This window comes from Pelmatolapia mariae, linkage group LG6 (assembly GCF_036321145.2).
Source record: "Pelmatolapia mariae isolate MD_Pm_ZW linkage group LG6, Pm_UMD_F_2, whole genome shotgun sequence".
In the NCBI taxonomy this organism is placed as follows: Eukaryota; Metazoa; Chordata; class Actinopteri; order Cichliformes; family Cichlidae; genus Pelmatolapia; species Pelmatolapia mariae.
The window spans coordinates 44,552,076-44,571,311 of record NC_086232.1 but is presented as its reverse complement, the minus strand read 5'-3'; the positions used below and the strand labels follow the sequence as shown (position 1 = coordinate 44,571,311).

General features: G+C 50.5%; 4 protein-coding genes across 5 annotated transcripts in view; 3 read left to right on the top strand and 1 right to left on the bottom strand.

Annotated features, from left to right (window-relative positions):
- The window catches only part of zgc:110222 (uncharacterized protein LOC550336 homolog), a 102,089-nt gene that overhangs the window by 77,465 nt on the left and 5,388 nt on the right, over positions 1-19,236 (top strand). The gene's annotated exons all lie outside the window — the stretch shown is intronic.
- On the bottom strand, positions 1,990-6,534 carry LOC134629652 (serum response factor-like). The gene is made up of 8 exons (XM_063477164.1): positions 4,832-6,534; positions 3,990-4,259; positions 3,714-3,906; positions 3,359-3,523; positions 3,150-3,257; positions 2,893-3,075; positions 2,738-2,817; positions 1,990-2,459 (listed from the first exon to the last, which is right to left on the bottom strand). Exons 1-8 carry the CDS (start codon positions 5,267-5,269, stop codon positions 2,376-2,378), a joined length of 1,521 nt encoding a protein of 506 aa, XP_063333234.1. The 5' UTR covers positions 5,270-6,534; the 3' UTR covers positions 1,990-2,375.
- opn6a (opsin 6, group member a) lies at positions 6,650-9,177 on the top strand. Its single transcript, XM_063477165.1, has 6 exons — positions 6,650-6,902; positions 7,291-7,496; positions 7,570-7,669; positions 7,754-7,858; positions 8,132-8,355; positions 8,433-9,177. The coding sequence occupies exons 1-6, from the start codon at positions 6,677-6,679 to the stop codon at positions 8,910-8,912; spliced, it is 1,341 nt and encodes a 446-aa protein (XP_063333235.1). The 5' UTR covers positions 6,650-6,676; the 3' UTR covers positions 8,913-9,177.
- si:ch73-362m14.4 (actin-binding protein WASF3) lies at positions 9,693-19,184 on the top strand. Of its 2 annotated transcripts, none has more exons than XM_063477177.1 (11): positions 9,693-10,027; positions 12,892-13,031; positions 13,850-13,984; positions 14,073-14,226; positions 14,330-14,447; positions 16,919-16,963; positions 17,070-17,194; positions 17,269-17,538; positions 17,623-17,762; positions 17,853-18,068; positions 18,304-19,183. In XM_063477177.1, exons 2-11 carry the CDS (start codon positions 12,899-12,901, stop codon positions 18,465-18,467), a joined length of 1,500 nt encoding a protein of 499 aa, XP_063333247.1. In that variant the 5' UTR covers positions 9,693-10,027; positions 12,892-12,898; the 3' UTR covers positions 18,468-19,183. The 2 variants fall into 2 exon arrangements, with proteins under 2 accessions (XP_063333247.1, XP_063333248.1); XM_063477178.1 differs by lacking the exon at positions 9,693-10,027 and adding an exon at positions 11,255-11,981 and having other exon boundaries at positions 18,304-19,184.

Below are 19,236 nucleotides of genomic sequence, written 5' to 3'. Positions count from 1 at the left end.
TGCACTCAGACCAAAGGGGGCTGAATAATTACGCACACCCCACTTTCAGTTATTTATTTGTAAAAAAATGTTTGGAATCATGTATGATTTTCGTTCCACTTCTCACGTGTACACCACTTTGTATTGGTCTTTCACGTGGAATTCCAATAAAATTGATTCATGTTTGTGGCTGTAATGTGACAAAATGTGGAAAAGTTCAAGGGGGCCGAATACTTTTGCAAGCCACTGTATTTTAGCTTCCACCCTTTACTTTGTTGACAGCGTTGCAAACCCTCGGCCTTCTCTCAGTGAGCTTCATGATGTAACCTGAAATGGTTTCACCTCACAGGTGTGCCTGTCAGGGTTCACTGGTGGAGTTGGGACCATCAGTTGTGTTGTGCAGCAGTCAGGTTGGTACACAGCTGACAGCCTGTTTGACAACTGTTAGAATTCATATTAGAACCAATCAGCTAAGTAAAGAGAAACAACAGTCCATCATGACTTTAAGAACTGAAGGTCAGTCAGTCTGGAAAATTGCTAAAACTTTGAATGTGTCCCCAAGTGCAGTCACAACAACCATCAAGACTACGATGAAACTCACATGAGGACGCCCCAGGAAAGGAAGACCAAGAGTCCCTCTGCTGCTGAGGATACATTCATCCGAGTCGCCAGCCTCAGAAATCACAAGTTAACAGCAGCTCAGATTAGAGCCCAGATAAATGCCACACAGAGCTCCAGCAGCAGACACATCTCTACATGTTCAGAGGAGACTGTGTGAATCAGGCCTTTACGGTCAAATAGCTGCTGAGAAACCACGACTAAGGAAAAGCAACAAGCAGAACAGATTTGTTTGGACCAAGAAACACAAGGAGTGGACATTAGACCATCTGTGCTTTGGGCTGATGAGTCCACATCTGAGATCTTTGGTTCCACCCGCTGCATGTGATAGTCTCTACATGCATGGTTCCCACTGTGAAGCATGGAGGAGGAGGTGTGATGAGGGCGGGGCATCCTGCAGCGACATGCCATCCCATCATTTGTTTTTCACCAGGACAATGAGCCCAAACACACCTCCAGGCTGTGTCAAGGCTGTTTGACCAAGGAGAGTGATGGAGTGCACCAGGCCTCCACCGTCACCTGACCCGAGTTATTCAACTTCTTTGTTTACTACATAATTCCATATGTGCTCACAGTTTTGATGCCTTCAGTGAGAAGGCATCAAAACTTTCTCTCATATCTCCAAGTGACTGAACAGGTATTCAGGTGTGTGTGCAGGAGTGTGAACGAGATCAGCATGATGGTGCAGGTTCAGTCTGAGCTGAGGAAACACTCGAGCTGCAGACTCACTGCTGAAGTCAAACCTGGGCTCAGGATCAGATGTTAGATGCACAGAACAATAACACTGCTGCAAATCTGTGTGCTGCCAATAAAGCTGTGTTATAATCGATGCTGCTCATCAGGGAAACAGACCTCCGGCCTTCCTCGAACCTAACCTGTTCACATCATGGGTTACCATGGCGACTTACCCCGGTGAGAAGGGAAGCACCTTTGTGGTACAGAGTGGAGGGTAGCTGGATACTCGGTAGCGCAGGCCGCTGCTCCAGATGATGATGTCAGGATAAGACAATCCTGGCTTTGCTGAACTCGTGTCATTGTGCAGGTTCCAGGTCAGCTGACAGCCGTCCACCAATCACTGCTAAATGCAAATTAGCTTACAAATACTGGCGGCATCCTGGATGCACCTGTGGTAAGAACTCCCACATCGCTTCTTTCACAAACTTCAATGTCCACCCCGCCCCCATGTGACCTCATCCTTTCACCGCTGACGGGTGAATATGATTGGTTGTTTGTGTAAAAACTATAAATTTGAGCAGAAGCACTTTCTTAACTACTCTCACTCTTACCCGCCCGTCATCGCTTCTTCTTCGTGTGTTGTATTGGTCGTGTCTGTCTGCTGGAGGGTCAGCTCGCCATAGAACGAAATGATTATTAATCCTCAGACGTTCACATGAAACATTTTAATAACAACTGAAATCATTTTCACATTTCTGCAAATCAAAGATGAACGTTCAGAGAATACACATCCAGGTTTTACTTTGAAAGGTCCATACAGGAAGTGATGCTCCTGGTGTTCCTGCTGTCCGTGTGTCACCGCGGCGACACCGCCACACAAACGAGCGTCCACACACTTTTGGCACTTTCTTCATCTCAAATGAAAGACGCCTGGCAGAGTGACATCATCACTACATTGACCTGGACATCGGCGACGGATCGGCGTTCCAGGAAGTACCAACTGATGACGACATGTTTTTGTTTACATGATCAACACAAACACGTAAACAGGAAGTCCATCAAACCGCTGCCACAAAGAAGGAAACGAATCATCTGCGTTCATCTCAGTCGTCTTTTGATTGGTGGACGTCCAGACTGACGACCTGCAGCTCGGTCAGGTTGTTGCTGCTCTGTTGACTGATGACCATCTAAACAAACAAACAAACAAACAAGTGTCAGTGCAGTGCGCGCAGCCATGTTTACAAACACATTCACATACTTGTGTGTACATAAATGTTTTGTAATCTTTTGACCTCGTTTATCTCGTGTTTGGTTACATTGTCGCTGCCGACACGCGATGTCTTTTAAACGTGCTTTACAAATAAAACTGACTTGACTCGATGTTAACGGCCGCGTGCAGGGATGTGCGTGAACGTGTTATTAATGTGTCGTGTGCGGTTGGCGTGCAGTTAGCGTGTCGTGGTACCGGGTGCAGCTGGACTGCAGAAACTGGGATCTGAGTGGCGACTGGAGGGAGAGAGGTGAGGAAGACCTGCGGCACGGCGGCTGAAAGAAGAGAAGAGAGTTTGTGGTTTTTCTGAAAACGTTTTCATTTCAGCAGAAATATTAACAGTCGGTCACCTGGGTCATGTGACTGGGCGTGGCCTGCTGGAGGGAAGGTGTTGAGGACGGTGAGGCTGCCGTCGCCCAGCGAGGGCGTCGGTGCGGCATACATCACCGTGTGACTGCCTGGGTACATCATGTGACCTGCTACCGAGGAAGAGGAGGAGGAAGGGGAGGAGACGATGGAGACGGGAAGACTTGCTGCAGAGAGAGGAAGATGGTCAGGTTGGCGGGGCTATGTTAACCCGTTATGGAACGTGTCTTTGTGTTCATACCTGTGGAGGAGGCGGGGCTCTGCATGTCAGAGCTGCTGTGATTGGCGGTTGCCTGCTGGCTGCTGGTCTGTACTTGGATTGTCTGTAGCTGCTGAGAGACTCCAGGTCCTGATGACACAAAGAGGGCGGAGCTAACATTCACCTGTTGGCAGGCAAGCTAAGGAAAACGCACCGATTGACAGGAGGACGGGGCGTAGTAGTGTGCTGACCTGACAGCGACACGGTGGCGGGAAGCCGCAGCAGCGTAGCTGGCTGTGTGGGTGGAGCGTGCAGCGTGGGGGTGGGGCCTGGGGCCACGGGGCCCTGGATGGCCAAAGACTGGCCCTGCAGCTGGCTGAGGGGGATGGTGTGTGTGCCTGGAGGCAGCGAGCCACCTGCAGACAGGTGAAGGGGTGGGTCCAGAGACAGATTAGCTGAATAAAAGCAGCAGGAAAGTCAAAAGTGTGTGGACAGGTGAAAGACCAGCAGGTGCTCAGGTGGCCATTTAAATATTTACTTTTACCTGTCAGCTAAGAAACAACACAAACACGAGCCTTGTGTCAGCCGTTGACTCCGCCCACCTACCTGACATCAAGGTAAAGCCTCCAGGAAGCACCACCCCGGCTGATGTCTTCAGCAGCGTCCCGTTGGCGGTCGAGGACGGCGGCTGCCAGGAGGGGGCGCTGGTCTGCACCTGCAGGGATGCTGAGGATGAAGAGGAGCAGGATGTGGAGGAGGAGGAGGAGCCGGCCAGGCTGAAGGCCGGTTTGATCAGATCCTGCAGAGACACGACATCTGTATTTAAGGAGCGGGGCTAAAAGCGCCGATCCCGACATTTAAGTAACAGCACCTGGACGCTACCTTGGCAGCCTCGGAGCAGCCGTCAGCTTCTGACACCTGGTAGCTGAGGTCGGTCTCCTCGAAGCCCGTGGCGCTCATCCTCTGGTCGGAGGAGGGGTCGGAGCGCGGCGGCGAGTCTGGCGAGTTCAGGCAGGTCTGGATCAGAGCCTTCCCCGTCTCTGACGTGATCATCGGCTGCAGCTTCCTCGTGGCGAAGGTGTACACGTGGCCCGTCTCGCTGGCAACAAGCAGCAACACCTGCGTACCTGTGAGCGTGGACAGCTCGTACGCCTGGGTGGGGGGGGGGCAGGTACAACAGGTGAACACGCTATCAGTCTAAACACACCTGCAGACATGGTGCAGTTCTTGGAGTGAACAGCTGACTGATGCTGTACCACTAACCTCACCTGTCAGGTAAACTGAGCTGAAAGCAGAGACAGTGGTTCATCTGTATTTATTGAGTTTTACTCACTGAGCTCTACTGTATTCTACTTTGGTTTTTATTGACTGATTCTACTTTCTGAGTTCTGTTTGTGAGACCAAAATCATCACTGATGGAGAGTTTCTACCTGCTGCACCCTGCTGGCTCCAGCCAAACTTCACCTGTCTACAGGTGAGACGCTCCTAAAGAACCTTACTGAACGCTCAGGCACACCTGCAGACCTGAGCTGGTACAACGTCACCCTTTTTAGCCTCCAGGTGAAGCTCTGCAGGTGAGAACAGGGTGATGATACACCTGTGCTCTGTGGCAGGTGAAGCTTTCATATACTTTTGGATTTTAGAAGCTTAGATTGAAGTTTTCACGTTTTGTCTCAATGTCAGAGTAAACCCACAGCTGACCTCTGACCCCTGCTGCCTCTCACCTTCTTCATGATGCCGGTCTTCCTCTTGCTGAAGGTGGTGTACCTCCGCAGCTTGTTGTCTATGAACTCCATCTTGATCTTCACCCTGCCTCGGGTCTTCTTGCCGGGCTTCACCCCCGCCGCCCCGGGCCTCAGGCCACTGTACGCCCCGCTGAGGCCTCCGGAGCTCTGCGCCGCCTGATGCCCGACCTCCCGCTCGCTCCTCTCCCGCTTCACGCCCCTCCGGTCCCCACCCGGGCCCCCCGTGTCATCGTCCTCCGCGGAGTCCGAGTCCTGGTCGGAGCCGCTGAACGCCCCCTCGGCGCTGTAGTCCCGGTCCTCCGGCGCCCCCCCGCCAGTCTCACGGGCCGTGTCCGGTTCCGGTCCGGCCGTGTCTGTGCTGTTCACGCGTCCAGGTAAGGTTCTGGAGCCCATCTCGGCCCCGCTGCCCGCCAGCATCCTTATCAGCGTCCCTCCCACCGGGCCCGGAAGATGAATCCTCCCGGTGCGCCGGAGAGACCCTCGGCGGGGCTCGGAGCTCCGCGCCGGGTCGGGGTCGACTAGCCGCACCGCTAGCTGCGTGGCTAACGGGGCTAGGCTAAGCGCTCAGCGGCTCTTCAGCGACAGGTCGCCCGGTGAGTCCGTTAGGAAGCTCCGGGAGCCCGCGGGCCGCGAGGGGAATCAGCCGGGCACACTTTCCGCAGGAAATCGATCCGGATCGATCAGAAATGAGCAAAAGTTGTGAAGTTGTTTTCACAGAGCAGCGAGGCCCGGCCCCCCATGGATTACTCCGCTCCACATAAGGAAATGACGGGCAGCTTCCGCAGATATCCGTCCGCTCTGACAGGTAGTCCGGCACTTCACAGCCACTGCAGCCACCCCGCGGCTCGGAATCGTCACACCTCTCACCGGAAGTGTCGGGGTAGGGAGTCTTTATGGTCTGGTGCGGACAGGTGCGAACTTACCGAAGCTTGTGCGCAGTGATACGCAGTTCAGGGCTGTACGACCGGGACACCTTTTCTCCATATAAAGAACGCGTTTCCTTTTATGGCCCCGCCTCTCCTTATATGGTCATCCTGCTTCCTCCACACCTCCAGCCTGAACAGCTGCAGCACGTGGAAGCCCAGCTGTGCCAATATCACAATAATCAATAACACAAATAAAAAGGTGAAACGATTTCATAGATTAGATTCGAGTGTCGGGTCGCAGCGTTACACCTGCTTTTATATATGACACGAGGAACATGGAGGAATGACCTGCTGCACGGCAGGAAACACTGGAAGAGCATGCTCAGCAACCTAAACCAAACATCCCGAAAACCTGCGACGCCTCGTCAGAGCGCTCAGGTCCTCATGATGGCGCTCTCTATTCAGACTCAAATACATAAAATTCCAGCCCAGAGAATGAGAGAGATGAGTAAGCTAACCATCTGAACTTTGACCTTTGACTGTGGAGTCAAACCGTGACCTCAGCAACATGAAATCTAAATGATGTTCTAGAGCAGTAAAATGAAAAGTTATAAAGAAAAAACACAAACTTGGGAAATAATAAAAGATTAAAAAGAACAAAATGACAAAAGAAACTGAAATAAAAACCATCAGATTTCATCAGACTGTACATGGCTCCACCCCCACCTGTGATGAAATGACTGTTTTCATGCAGAGTCCAGATTTCTCAGCACTAAAGTGAAAGTACCTCAAAGGAGTACTTCACAGTACACTAAACGTATTGAGTTACTTTCCAGACTGAAGTCAGATCAATACATCAGCAGAGATCAGTCTGAATCCTTTAACGAGTTTATTACATCATCACTCCTTCAGCCAATCAGTGAGCTGGGGCCTGCTGGGTGCTGCTTTGGAGTCACAAATGCTGAACCAGGATCAGCCTCTAATCTCACCTCAGATTAGCTGCAGAGTCCGGCGGTACTCGCAGAACACACGCCATTTACACGCCACACGCAACATGTCGCTCAGCGGGGCTGCAGCCGGCGGCCCCCCCTGGAGGAACCACAGCTTCATCCTGGGAGGGGGGCGAGATCCCCCCCTGACCGACCAGGGGGAGACCATCATAGGAGTCTACCTACTGCTGCTGGGTGAGCGCGCACACACACACAATCAGACACACACACACAGACAAAAACAAACAGACACACACACAGACACACACACGTGCTGTGTCATCGTTGTGTCCTTTTAGAGTCTGTGTGATGTTATTTGGCTTCAGTCTGTCAGTGATCAGCGATCAATACTGTGATGATGCTGTGGGCACAGCAGGCGCTCTCACACGCTGCAGCAGCTTTGATGAGCCTCTCTGACTGTAGGTAACAGAGCAGGTGTCACTCTCACCTGTCTGCAGGACATCAGCTGCACTTTAAGTGTTCTTAGTAGTGACCCGCTGGATTACCCTCAGCTGCTCCTGTGTAGTACTCTGTGTACTTATTGTACATACTGAAGTACCTGTATGCACCTGTGTGTTTCCAGGATGGATGTCCTGGTTCGGGAACAGCATCGTCCTCTTCGTCCTCTACAGGCAGAGAGCCTCACTGCTGCCCACCGACTACCTGACCTTTAACCTCGCCGTCTCAGACGCCAGCATCTCCGTGTTTGGATACTCCAGAGGAATCATCGAGATCTTCAACGTCTTCCAGGACAGCGGCTACCTCATCTCCTCCATCTGGACCTGCCAGGTACTGACGTCCCAGCTCAGGCTCAGCCTGTGGTGGGACGTGACGGGCTCACCTGTGACGTGTTCTCCCGCAGGTGGACGGGTTCTTCACGCTGGTGTTCGGTCTGAGCAGCATCTACACGCTGACCGTGATCAGCATCACACGCTACATCAAAGGATGCCACCCAAGCCGAGGTCAGAGGTCTGCCCGTCAGGTGTTCACCATCATACTGTTAACATGTTATTAGCATGTTACCTGAGTGAGTGTGTGTGTTTCAGCGCATTACATCACCAGGACCAGTGTGTTCGTGTGTCTGTTGCTCATCTGGATCGCAGCTGGATTCTGGTCCGGAGCGCCGCTGCTCGGCTGGGGCAGCTACACAGGCAAGAATGACCTGACCTCTGACCCCTGACCCCCTCACAGTACAGGAAGTGGCTGCAGGTCTCTCCAGGGCGGTGCGTTGGAGTGAATGAGGCTCAGATAAAGCAGGGACCATAAAACACCAGTGTCCTGCTGCCGCGTGCTGATTGGTCTGTCAGGGGTCTGCTGCTCCACACAACCTCATTCACTCTGGACGAGCTGAAGAGCGCCCTTATGGAACAGGAAGTGAGCAGTGGAAGGCCTTCCTGTAGTGACAGTGTCTGTCGTCTGTGCAGATCGTGGCTACGGGACCTGTGAGATTGACTGGGCCAAGGCAAGCTACTCGAGCGTCTACAAGTCCTACATCGTCTCCATCTTTGTGTGCTGCTTCTTCATCCCCGTGCTTGTCATGCTGTTCTGCTACGTGTCCATCATCAACACGGTGAAGCGAGGCAACGCGCTGTCGGCCGAGGGAGACCTGACCGACCGCCAGCGGAAGATCGAGAGAGACGTGACCGTCGTGAGTGTTTGTCGCTGTCATCTCCTGCCCACCAGAGTGCCGTTCGGGAAGTTCGATCACTTTCTCTATCTCTGCAGGTTTCCATAGTGATCTGCACGGCCTTCATCCTGGCCTGGTCGCCGTACGCCGTGGTGTCCATGTGGTCCGCCTGGGGTTTCCACGTGCCCAACCTCACCAGCATCTTCACTCGCCTCTTTGCCAAATCTGCCAGTTTCTACAACCCGCTCATCTACTTTGGTCTCAGCTCCAAATTCCGCAAAGACGTGGCGGTCCTGCTGCCGTGCACGCGTGACGCCAAAGACACCGTCAAACTGAAGCGTTTCAAACCCAAGGTTGACGGTCGCCTTGCCACAGGAGGCGGAGCCAGATTCAAAGTTCATCTGAGCCGGCCTGAAAAGAAGTACTCGTTAGTGAACCATCCCCACGAGGCCCTGACCCCGGACTCGGGGGCAGTGAGTCCACCATCCACGCCGCCACCCGTCAACAAGGAGGTGTTCTACATCGACATGCCTCACCCCTCTGAGACCAGTTCTGGCTTTGAATGCGAGAGACTCTGATGGACGACTGAAATGGTCAATCGATCCTCGTTAAGTCTGGTCTATAGAGACTCCGCCCCATCGAGTGCTCACACCGTTCTATTTGGTGAGCGAGGAGTGGAGGTTAGCGGTAGACACCTGTGTGTGACCACGAGGAGAGGAAGAGCCCATAAAACCCTGATGATGTTTTATATAAAGTCTCAGTTTTGATAACCACTCAGTGTGAATTTGATTGAGTCACATGTTTCAATAAAGTTTTTTTAGGAGCAAACAAATGTGTCGTTTTTTGAATGTTGGCCGTTCTCTGTCCAGGCACTGGACAGGAAGTCGTGGAGGACAAGCAGGAAATGATTTGAGGCTTGAATCCTGTGGAGCGTGGGTCTCCAGCTGGAGTCGTCTAACGCTAAAAACACTCAATGGGGTGGAGTAATGTGATGACGGGAGCAGAAAGCTGCTCTCACAGAGGCTGAGGGTCTCTGAGCTGAAGGAGGGGAGAGTTCAGCTCAGAGACCCTCCACAGGTGGAGGACAAAGCGATGAGAATCAGTGATGCGATCATCTACGGCTCCTCTGATGAAGACTCACAGGAGCATGAGCTCACACAGGGCAGCTGCATACCTGCTGGATGATGGTAGGCGGGTGTGGGTGTGTGTGGGTGGGTATGCTTCCTGTGGAGTCAAAGAGCACTCACAGTTTGGACACACGTCTCCCTAAACCGACTGCTGGTCAGAATGAATTGACCAATCAAGGCTGTGTGGGAGGGGCCGAGATGAGGCTGTCACATGATCAGCCTCAGTCTGACCGCTAATCACAGTCCAGCGCTTCAGTGTGAGTCTGCAGCAAAAACCAAACACACACACACACACACACACACACACACACATAGACACACAAGCTCGTTACCTCCGTGCGCAGGTGTGCACGTTCACGCGGATTTGTGGTAAACGTGTCACAGCACTCAGTCAGCAGGCGGCGCTGCAGCTCCGTGACTGCGGACAGAAGCCGGGTCCAGCCCCGCCCCCGCCTCTCCAGCCTTCATCCCGGTCGGAGGAGGATGAGGAGTCCGCCGCGCGCTGCTCTGTGACGAGGCAGCTTCAGTGGAACGAACCGGAACCGGAGTGGAACCGTCAGAACCCGGTGAGTCTGATCGATCCGTCCTATCGGTTTGAAAGCGTTACTGTGATCGATCCGCGTGGGTGAGGGTCTCTCTGACACACACACACAAACACACTATCCACGCTACTGACGATAGGAGCCAATCAAACACCGTCTGTTTTTGAGGAAGATGATGGTGATAATATCCTACCCTGACGTCATCGGTTATTGATCAGCACACACACACACACACTGCATTTGGTCACGCACTCATTTCTGCAAAGTGTGCGCGTTACTGCAAGTGCACCTGTGAGACATGACGTCATATGTCTTGAGATATCTGCAGACAGCAGGGGGTTCTGTGGGTCACGTGGTTCTCCACCAGGAGTTCTGGAGTAGATCAGCTGATGATGAAATTGACATCACTCTCACCTGAGTGGACTCCTGGGAAGTGTAGTCCAGACTCGAGGCTGGAGGAACCGTGCACGCACGCACGCACGCACGAGGATGTTTTTATAACTCACTTGTTAAAATTAAAGCTTCAAGTTTGCATCATTAGGGGCGTGGCCTCTCTGACTGACAGGCGGCTGTAGCTGCTCGCTGTCTGATAGCTTCACCTGAACTGGACTTCTGGACTGTGTTTGTGCTGTTGGAGCCTTTTGGAGCAGTTAAATGACATCAGTCTGTAGTAACAGACGATCCAGGAAGGACTCTGATTGGCTGTCACTGATTAACAGGTATCTATCGTACAGCTTTAGAAACAGCAGATGGTAGTTACAGTAATCTGATTACATTCTATTCATGGCTGTGTGAAGGGATGCACGACCTCCCACTGTCTCCTAGCAACAGTAACCATGGTGCTGTCTGTGGGCAGCAGAGCATAATGTGCTGTTTCCATGGCGCTGCCCTCTGAGATATCATTCATACACACACACACACAGATTCCTCTGCACCACTGAGGACCGACAGCCAATCAAACACTGTCTGTTACTGAGGATGATGATGAGGGTGATGAAGGTGTAATCTGAGCAGTTTCCCAGCACAGCTGGGGGTCAGAGGTCAGGCAGTGATGTCATGGTGCATGACTGTAATCACCTGTTGTTGTACATGAGAGGAGCTGCTGTATTAGTAGGAACTGACTGATTTAATCTGATCTCATAGTTTTGATCAGTATTTATCAGCAGAGTCTGAAGTTGATTGAATTCATTTTATTTATAGAGCATTAAATCCTAACAATAGTCACCTCATAGTAAAACCCCACAATCGTACGGCGCCCTGTGTTTGTTACCTTATGTGTACCTTATATGTGTTTTGTGTTATTTTGGTTGGAAGGATCAAACGGTTTTTGAGGCTGCGCTGTTGTGATTTATCTTAAATGATGTTGGATCCTAAGAGTAACTGTTAAAGTCAAGTGGCTTTTATTGTCATTCCAACCATGTGCAGTGTTACAGTACAGAGTGAAACGAGACCGTGCGTGTTCCTCCGACACCCTGGTGTTACATATGACATATAACTGATGAACACAGGACTACTTAAAGTGCAACAAAACGAGACGAGACAGATACAAGACAAGAAATGTGCAAAATACTGATCATTGTGCAAAAAGTAACTTGGTGTCTATTGATGTGTGTGTGAGATACTGCAGATAAGTGCTTGGTAGTAACGTGTGCGAAGGTGTGTGTGTCATTCCAGTCACTGAGTGTTCAGGAGTCTGACGGCCTGGGGGAAGAAACTGTGTCACAGTCTGGCACTGAGGGCCCGGATGCTTCGGTACCTCTTTCCAGAAGGCAGCAGGGTGAAGAGTGTGTGAGGGGGGTGTGGGGTCCTCCACGATGCTGGTGGCTTTGCAGATGCAGTGGGTGCGATAGGTGTCTGTGATGGAGGGAAGAGAGGCTCCAATGATCTCTTCAGCTGCTCTCACTATCCGTTGTACGGTATTCCGATCCGATACGGTGCAGTTACCATACAGACAGTGATCCAACAAATGCAACCAATGGTGAGCAATAAATGTGTTAAAAGGAGAAGTTAAGTACGGCTGCTGTTGTTAGACTTTCTCAAGTTTCATTCATAACAGTGGCATTGCGTCACCTCCACCGTTGAACACCTCAGGGGCTTCAAGTGGAGGTTTAGCCTCTGCACCCTATGAGCAAGCAGAGTGGGAAGGAAAAACTCCGTTTTAACAGGAAGAAACCTCCAGCAGAAACAGGCTCAGGGAGGGGCGGGGCCATCTGCTGTGATTGGTTGGGGTGAGAGAAGGAAGACAGGATAAAGAAATGCTGTGGAAGAGAGACAGAGATTAATAACAGGTATGATTCAGTGCAGAGAGGTCTATTAACACATAGTGAGTGAAGAAGAAACACCCAGTGCATCATGGGAATCCCCCAGCAGCCTACACCTATTGCAGCATAACTAAGGGAGGATTCAGGGTCACCTGGTCCAGCCCTAACTATATGCTTTAGCAAAAAGGAAAGTTTGAAGCCTAATCTTAAAAGTAGAGATAGTGTCTGTCTCCCGAATCCAAACTGGAAGCTGGTTCCACAGAAGAGGGGCCTGAAAACTGAAGGCTCTGCCTCCCATTCTACTTTTAAATACTCTAGGAACAACAAGTAAGCCTGCAGTGTGAGAGCGAAGTGCTCTAATAGGGTGATATGGTACTACAAGGTCATTAAGATAAGATGGGGCCTGATTATTTAAGACCTTGTATGTGCTTTTCAGGGAGTTTTTAGGACTTCCTGATAATAATGAATTACAGTAGTCCAGCCTGGAAGTAATAAATGCATGAACTAGTTTTTCAAAGGAGCGTCAGCGTTTAAATGAGAGAGAAACAGGAAGTGATCCGAGTCATGTCTTGACTTGAAACACTTTAAAATGATTAACTGACATAACACCCATCTCTCTGTCTCCAGGTGAGCCATGCCGCTGGTGAAGCGAATCATCGAGCCTCGGTACCTGTGCCGCGGCTCTCTGCCTGATGGGGTCGCCAGTGAGCTGGAGTGCGTCACCAACAGCACGCTGGCTGCGGTCATCAAACAGCTGGGAGGACTCAGTAAGTTTCGGTTATCGTTGTAACTCTGGTTCTTGATGTGGGGACGAGCTGAAGGTTTCCGATGCTTCAGCTAACCTCCATGCACTCTGCATTTACAGTTTAATAAAGTTTATTCAATGCAAATCATGTGATGAGATCATTCCTGCAGTGAGACACCCTCGATGCTCAAACCTTTTCTGTTCATTCTGCTTCTGTTAGTAGCCTGAGCCACAGCTAACCAATCAGCTTAGTGCAGCCAGGTAAAAACAGAGAACCCAGTATCACAGACTGTAAATAAAGATGGAAGTAGATCTCTGAGACCCAGTAGGAGAGGACTCCTCTGGTCTCAGTCTGACTGAATAAAACAGGAAGTTTATTTTTGTGGTCATACTGAAGCAGGAATCGCTCTCATCACATGCTAAAAACACGTGGAGTGAAGCTCCACCTACAGCCCAGGTGTGGGAGTCCAAACACACACAAACACCTCCTCTCAAAAGCTTGACTGTCAGTTGTGTGTGAGCGTTACCTGTGTGCAGGTGTACACATTCATCCTGTCACTGACAGAAGCTTGTGGTGAATGTTTGTGTTCCCAGCAAACTGAGCTCGACTTCATAAAATCAGATTAAAATCAAAGCCGTAATCGTCATGAGTGGCTCTGCTTAACAGGAGCATGGGTGCAGGAACAGCTCCTGGTCGCTCGTTAGAGTTGACCTTTAGGGTCGTTTTCTGTGGATGGAAGCATTTGATCTCATCCACTCTGAAGCTCAGTAAGTCTGTGTGAGCTCACTTGGTCCACGGCGTAGTAATAACATGTCTTACTTCCTGATGATGGCATGCAGGTCGCCATGCGGAAGACATTTTTGGCGAGCTGTTCACCGAGGCTAACAGCTTCTACCTGAGAATGAACAGCCTGCAGGAGAGAGTGGACCTGCTGGCCGTGAAGGTCACTCAGCTGGATTCCACCGTGGAGGAAGGTTGGCGAGAATCACTGCCCTCAGATCATGTGACCATCCAGCGCCTCCACCTGTTTATAGATTTTGTATCTCTTCCGTGTGCTTCCAGTCTCGCTGCAGGACATCAATATGCGGAAAGCTTTTAGAAGCAGTACCATTCAGGACCAGCAGGTGGTGTCACGGAGCTCCATCCCTAATCCAGCGCTGGAGATGTACCAACGCTGTGACAAGCCACCACCCCTCAACATCCTGACAGCCTACAGGTTAGTTTAAACTCCGCCCACAATGTCCTGCAGGTTGTAGGCAGAAGAGTTTAAATTACTTGCAGGTAATTTAAACTCAGAGTTTTCGTTGTTGTGTCTGCAGGGACGACAAGAAGGATGGTCTGAAGTTCTACACCGACCCATCGTACTTCTTCAACCTGTGGAAGGAAAAGATGCTGCAGGCCACCGAGAACAAACGCAAGGAGAAGAGACGGCAGAAGGTTCATCCATCCATCTATCCACGCATCCAACCACGATCATCTATCCATCTATCCACGCATCCAACCACGATCATCCATCCATCTATCCACGCATCCAACCACGATCATCCATCCATCTATCCACGCATCCAACCACGATCATCCATCCATCTATCCACGCATCCAACCACGATCATCCATCCATCTATCCACGCATCCAACCACGATCATCCATCCATCTATCCACGCATCCAACCACGATCATCCATCCATCTATCCACGCATCCAACCACAATCATCCATCTATCCACGCATCCAACCACAATCATCCATCCATCTATCCACGCATCCAACCACGATCATCCATCCATCCATGCATCCAACCATATTCATCCACGCATCCATGCATCCAACCATGATCATCCATCTATCCACACATCCAACCACGATCATCCATCCATCTATCCACGCATCCAACCACAATCATCCATCCATCTATCCACGCATCCAACCACGATCATCCATCCATCTATCCACGCATCCAACCACGATCATCCATCCATCTATCCACGCATCCAACCACGATCATCCATCCATCTATCCACGCATCCAACCACGATCATCCATCCATCTATCCACGCATCCAACCACAATCATCCATCTATCCACGCATCCAACCACAATCATCCATCCATCTATCCACGCATCCAACCACGATCATCCATCCATCTATCCACGCATCCAACCACGATCATCCATCCATCTATCCACGCATCCAACCACGATCATCCATCCATCTATCCACGCATCCAACCACGATCATCCATCCATCTATCCACGCATCCAACCACGATCATCCATCCATCTATCCACGCATCCAACCACAATCATCCATCTATCCACGCATCCAACCACAATCATCCATCCATCTATCCACGCATCCAACCACGATCATCCATCCATCCATGCATCCAACCATATTCATCCACGCATCCATGCATCCAACCATGATCATCCATCTATCCACACATCCAACCACGATCATCCATCCATCTATCCACGCATCCAACCACAATCATCCATCCATCTATCCACGCATCCAACCACAATCATCCATCTATCCACGCATCCAACCACAATCATCCATCCATCTATCCACGCATCCAACCACGATCATCCATCCATCTATCCACGCATCCAACCACAATCATCCATCCATCTATCCACGCATCCAACCACAATCATCCATCTATCCACGCATCCAACCACAATCATCCATCCATCTATCCACGCATCCAACCACGATCATCCATCCATCCATGCATCCAACCATATTCATCCACGCATCCATGCATCCAACCATGATCATCCATCTATCCACACATCCAACCACGATCATCCATCCATCTATCCACGCATCCAACCACAATCATCCATCCATCTATCCACGCATCCAACCACAATCATCCATCTATCCACGCATCCAACCACAATCATCCATCCATCTATCCACGCATCCAACCACAATCATCCATCTATCCACGCATCCAACCACGATCATCCATCCATCTATCCACGCATCCAACCACAATCATCCATCTATCCACGCATCCAACCACAATCATCCATCCATCTATCCACGCATCCAACCACAATCATCTATCCATCTATCCACGCATCCAACCACGATCATCCATCCATCTATCCACGCATCCAACCACGATCATCCATCCATCTATCCACGCATCCAACCACGATCATCCATCTATCCACGCATCCAACCACGATCATCCATCCATCTATCCACGCATCCAACCACGATCATCCATCCATCTATCCACGCATCCAACCACGATCATCCATCCATCTATCCACGCATCCAACCACGATCATCCATCTATCTATCCACGCATCCAACCACAATCATCCATCCATCTATCTACGCATCCAACCACGATCATCCATCCATCTATCTACGCATCCAACCACAATCATCCATCTATCCACGCATCCAACCACGATCATCCATCCATCTATCCACGCATCCAACCACGATCATCCATCCATCCATGCATCCAACCATATTTATCCACGCATCCATGCATCCAACCATATTCATCCACGCATCCATGCATCCAACCATGATCATCCATCTATCCACACATCCAACCACGATCATCCATCCATCTATCCACGCATCCAACCACAATCATCCATCCATCTATCCACGCATCCAACCACAATCATCTATCCATTTATCCACGCATCCAACCACAATCATCCATCTATCCACGCATCCAACCACAATCATCCATCCATCTATCCACGCATCCAACCACGATCATCCATCCATCTATCCACGCATCCAACCACGATCATCCATCCATCCATGCATCCAACCATATTCATCCACGCATCCAACCATGATCGTCCATGTATCCATCCATGTATGTGAAGATAAGGTGCTGCTTTAACAGCTCATTTATTTCTAGGAGCAGAGACATGTGGAGGAGTCCTCAGGGCGGGAGGTGAAGAAGGTGAAGTCATTTGTGTTTGGTTAAAACTTGTTAAGTCACGTGTTTTGATAAGTTTGTGAACTTTCATTAAATCTCATTACTTGCCATTACTCTTTCTCTTGGGAAGGTCCGGAAAGCGCGAAACAGGCGGCAGGAGTGGAACCTGATGGCTTATGACAAGGAGCTCCGCCCAGATGCTCGAGTCACGCCATCACCTCACCATACATCTGACAGCTCAGCGTCACCCGACAGGTAAACACCTGCATGTTCACACCTACTTTCCAGTCCAATAAGCTGACATCAGAACTTTAACTCCTCCCCCAAAGGTCAGGGATGTCAGATGACCTCTCCTTCCCGGCCAGTCCTCACCACGATGGGCGTGATAGAAAAGATCATGCTGACATGGCGACCAGTGGGTCTGGGCAAACTCAGTCATTGGACCGTGCCCTCAGACCCACCTCCGCAGTATCCGCGGCAACCGCTCGGCAGCACTCTCTGGGCCGCAACCAGCCGCATCAGCATCAGCATCGCCCACAGCCGCTCACTGGCCCAGCCAATCAGAACGGAGCACGTTCCAACATGGCAAAGGAGGCCAAGTACACACACACATACGTTCAAATTATAATCACTATCATTATGCACATATACATGTTTGACCTTTGACCTCCATCCCTCCTCAGTGACCATCAAATCCCTCCGGCCCCTCCACCGCCTCCACCTCTCATGCCATCAGCAGGACAGGTGGTGTTTCCAAACAGCTCCATCCACACTGCTGCTATGGCAACACCATTGCACCCTACAGCTGTGCCTGGTAACCAAGGTAACAAGCACCCGGCTATTTTTTGGGTTTCTGATGGCGCTTTTGCGTGTCCACGTGAAATCAGGAGCTCCTGCTCTTTTCTGTCCACAGGTGGCACTGCTGCCCAGCCCCACCCTTATAGCCCCTCCCCTCCACCACCACCCCCAGCTAACTACATCCCCTCCCCCTCCCGTCCTAGTGGCCAAGCTCCCTCCTCTGCTGCTGCGCCCCCGGTGCCCCCGGCGGCAGATGGCAGGAAGCCAGCCGCTGGACTGAACGTGCCAATGAATGACGCCCGCAGTGACCTCCTCGCCGCTATCCGCAGAGGTCAGTCAGGACGCAGACAGTTCACAGATTATAGAGGTGGTCACTGGGTGACGCTCGTCTGGTGTGGGCGAGCGTCACACCAGACGCACCACACCACCCACCAGGGTGGTCACTGCTGGTGGACCTGGTGGTCACCCACCAGGGTGACCTGGTGGGTGTGGTCCGACAGATGTGTGTGTGATCTGGTGTGGATTGGCGTGGCCCTGTGTGTTGATGCAGTGTCTCGTGTCTGCAGGGATCCAGCTGAGGAAGGTTCAGGAGCAGCGCGAGCAGGAAGAGGCCAAGAAACGAGAGCCGACAGGAAACGACGTTGCCACCATCTTGTCACGACGTATCGCCGTGGAATACAGCGAATCAGAGGAGGAGTCTGAGCCTGAGGACCAGGAGTGGTCCGACTAAGGAGGAGGAAGAGAGCGCCTGACAGGAAGAGACTCGTCAGAGAGCCGAAGCTTCTTTGTTGTTTTCCTGTTTGATGTTAATGAGTCGGCGTGGCGTCCAATGGCGTTTTATGAACCTGCTGATGGTGACACGCAGAAACTTTATTGACAGCAGCAGGTTTAACAGACGTTCCTCAGAAAATGAACCCTTGGCACAGCGCCCCCCTCAGGACGCCGACCGTCTATGTGTTCGTGATGAAACAAAAGTTGACCTGGATTTATGTATCACTTTGCTGCTTGCACATCAAATGTCATCATTTTCAATTTATCAGAACTTTTAAAAATACATTTTCAGTTTTTAATATTTTTGTTTTATTTTGTTTATATTTTATTGTTCATATTCTTTATATTTGTTGCTTTAGTTTTTATATTTCTTTTATTTCTTCTGTTATGATGCATCTTGTCCTACAGTGTGAGATGCAATGTGATGACATCATAGTAACTACTGACATCATGCATAATCATCCCTGCTGCTGCTGATGTGCCGTGTGGAGAGGGGGCGTGTCCTCCCTGTCCTGTACCATGTGTGATTGGCTGTTCGTGCTGTGCTGTGTTTCTGTGACCTGCATGTGGGTGAAAAAAAACTGAAAATAGAACAAAAGTTATAGATAAAATCAAGAGTTGATTTTTGTGCTTTATTTCAATCATTAAATATTTAAAGTCTCTTTTTAAAACTTGTTTTATTAGTTTTAATCTTTTAACTTTATGCATCAAGCAAAAATTACATTATA

Coding starts and splice junctions, on each gene's coding strand:
- LOC134629652 (XM_063477164.1), bottom strand. CDS start 5,269: ATGCTGGCGGGCAGCGGGGCCGAGATGGGCTCCAGAACCTTACCTGGA. Junction 3,524..3,713: donor AGGCTTTACCTTGATGTCAG/GTAGGTGGGCGG, acceptor ACCTGTCTGCAG/GTGGCTCGCTGCCTCCAGGC. Junction 2,818..2,892: donor CGCCCAGTCACATGACCCAG/GTGACCGACTGT, acceptor CTCTTCTTTCAG/CCGCCGTGCCGCAGGTCTTC.
- opn6a (XM_063477165.1), top strand. CDS start 6,677: ATGCTGAACCAGGATCAGCCTCTAATCTCACCTCAGATTAGCTGCAGA. Junction 6,903..7,290: donor AGTCTACCTACTGCTGCTGG/GTGAGCGCGCAC, acceptor GTGTGTTTCCAG/GATGGATGTCCTGGTTCGGG. Junction 7,859..8,131: donor CGGCTGGGGCAGCTACACAG/GCAAGAATGACC, acceptor TCGTCTGTGCAG/ATCGTGGCTACGGGACCTGT.
- si:ch73-362m14.4 (XM_063477178.1), top strand. CDS start 12,899: ATGCCGCTGGTGAAGCGAATCATCGAGCCTCGGTACCTGTGCCGCGGC. Junction 14,448..16,918: donor AGGAGAAGAGACGGCAGAAG/GTTCATCCATCC, acceptor ATTTATTTCTAG/GAGCAGAGACATGTGGAGGA. Junction 17,539..17,622: donor AACATGGCAAAGGAGGCCAA/GTACACACACAC, acceptor ATCCCTCCTCAG/TGACCATCAAATCCCTCCGG.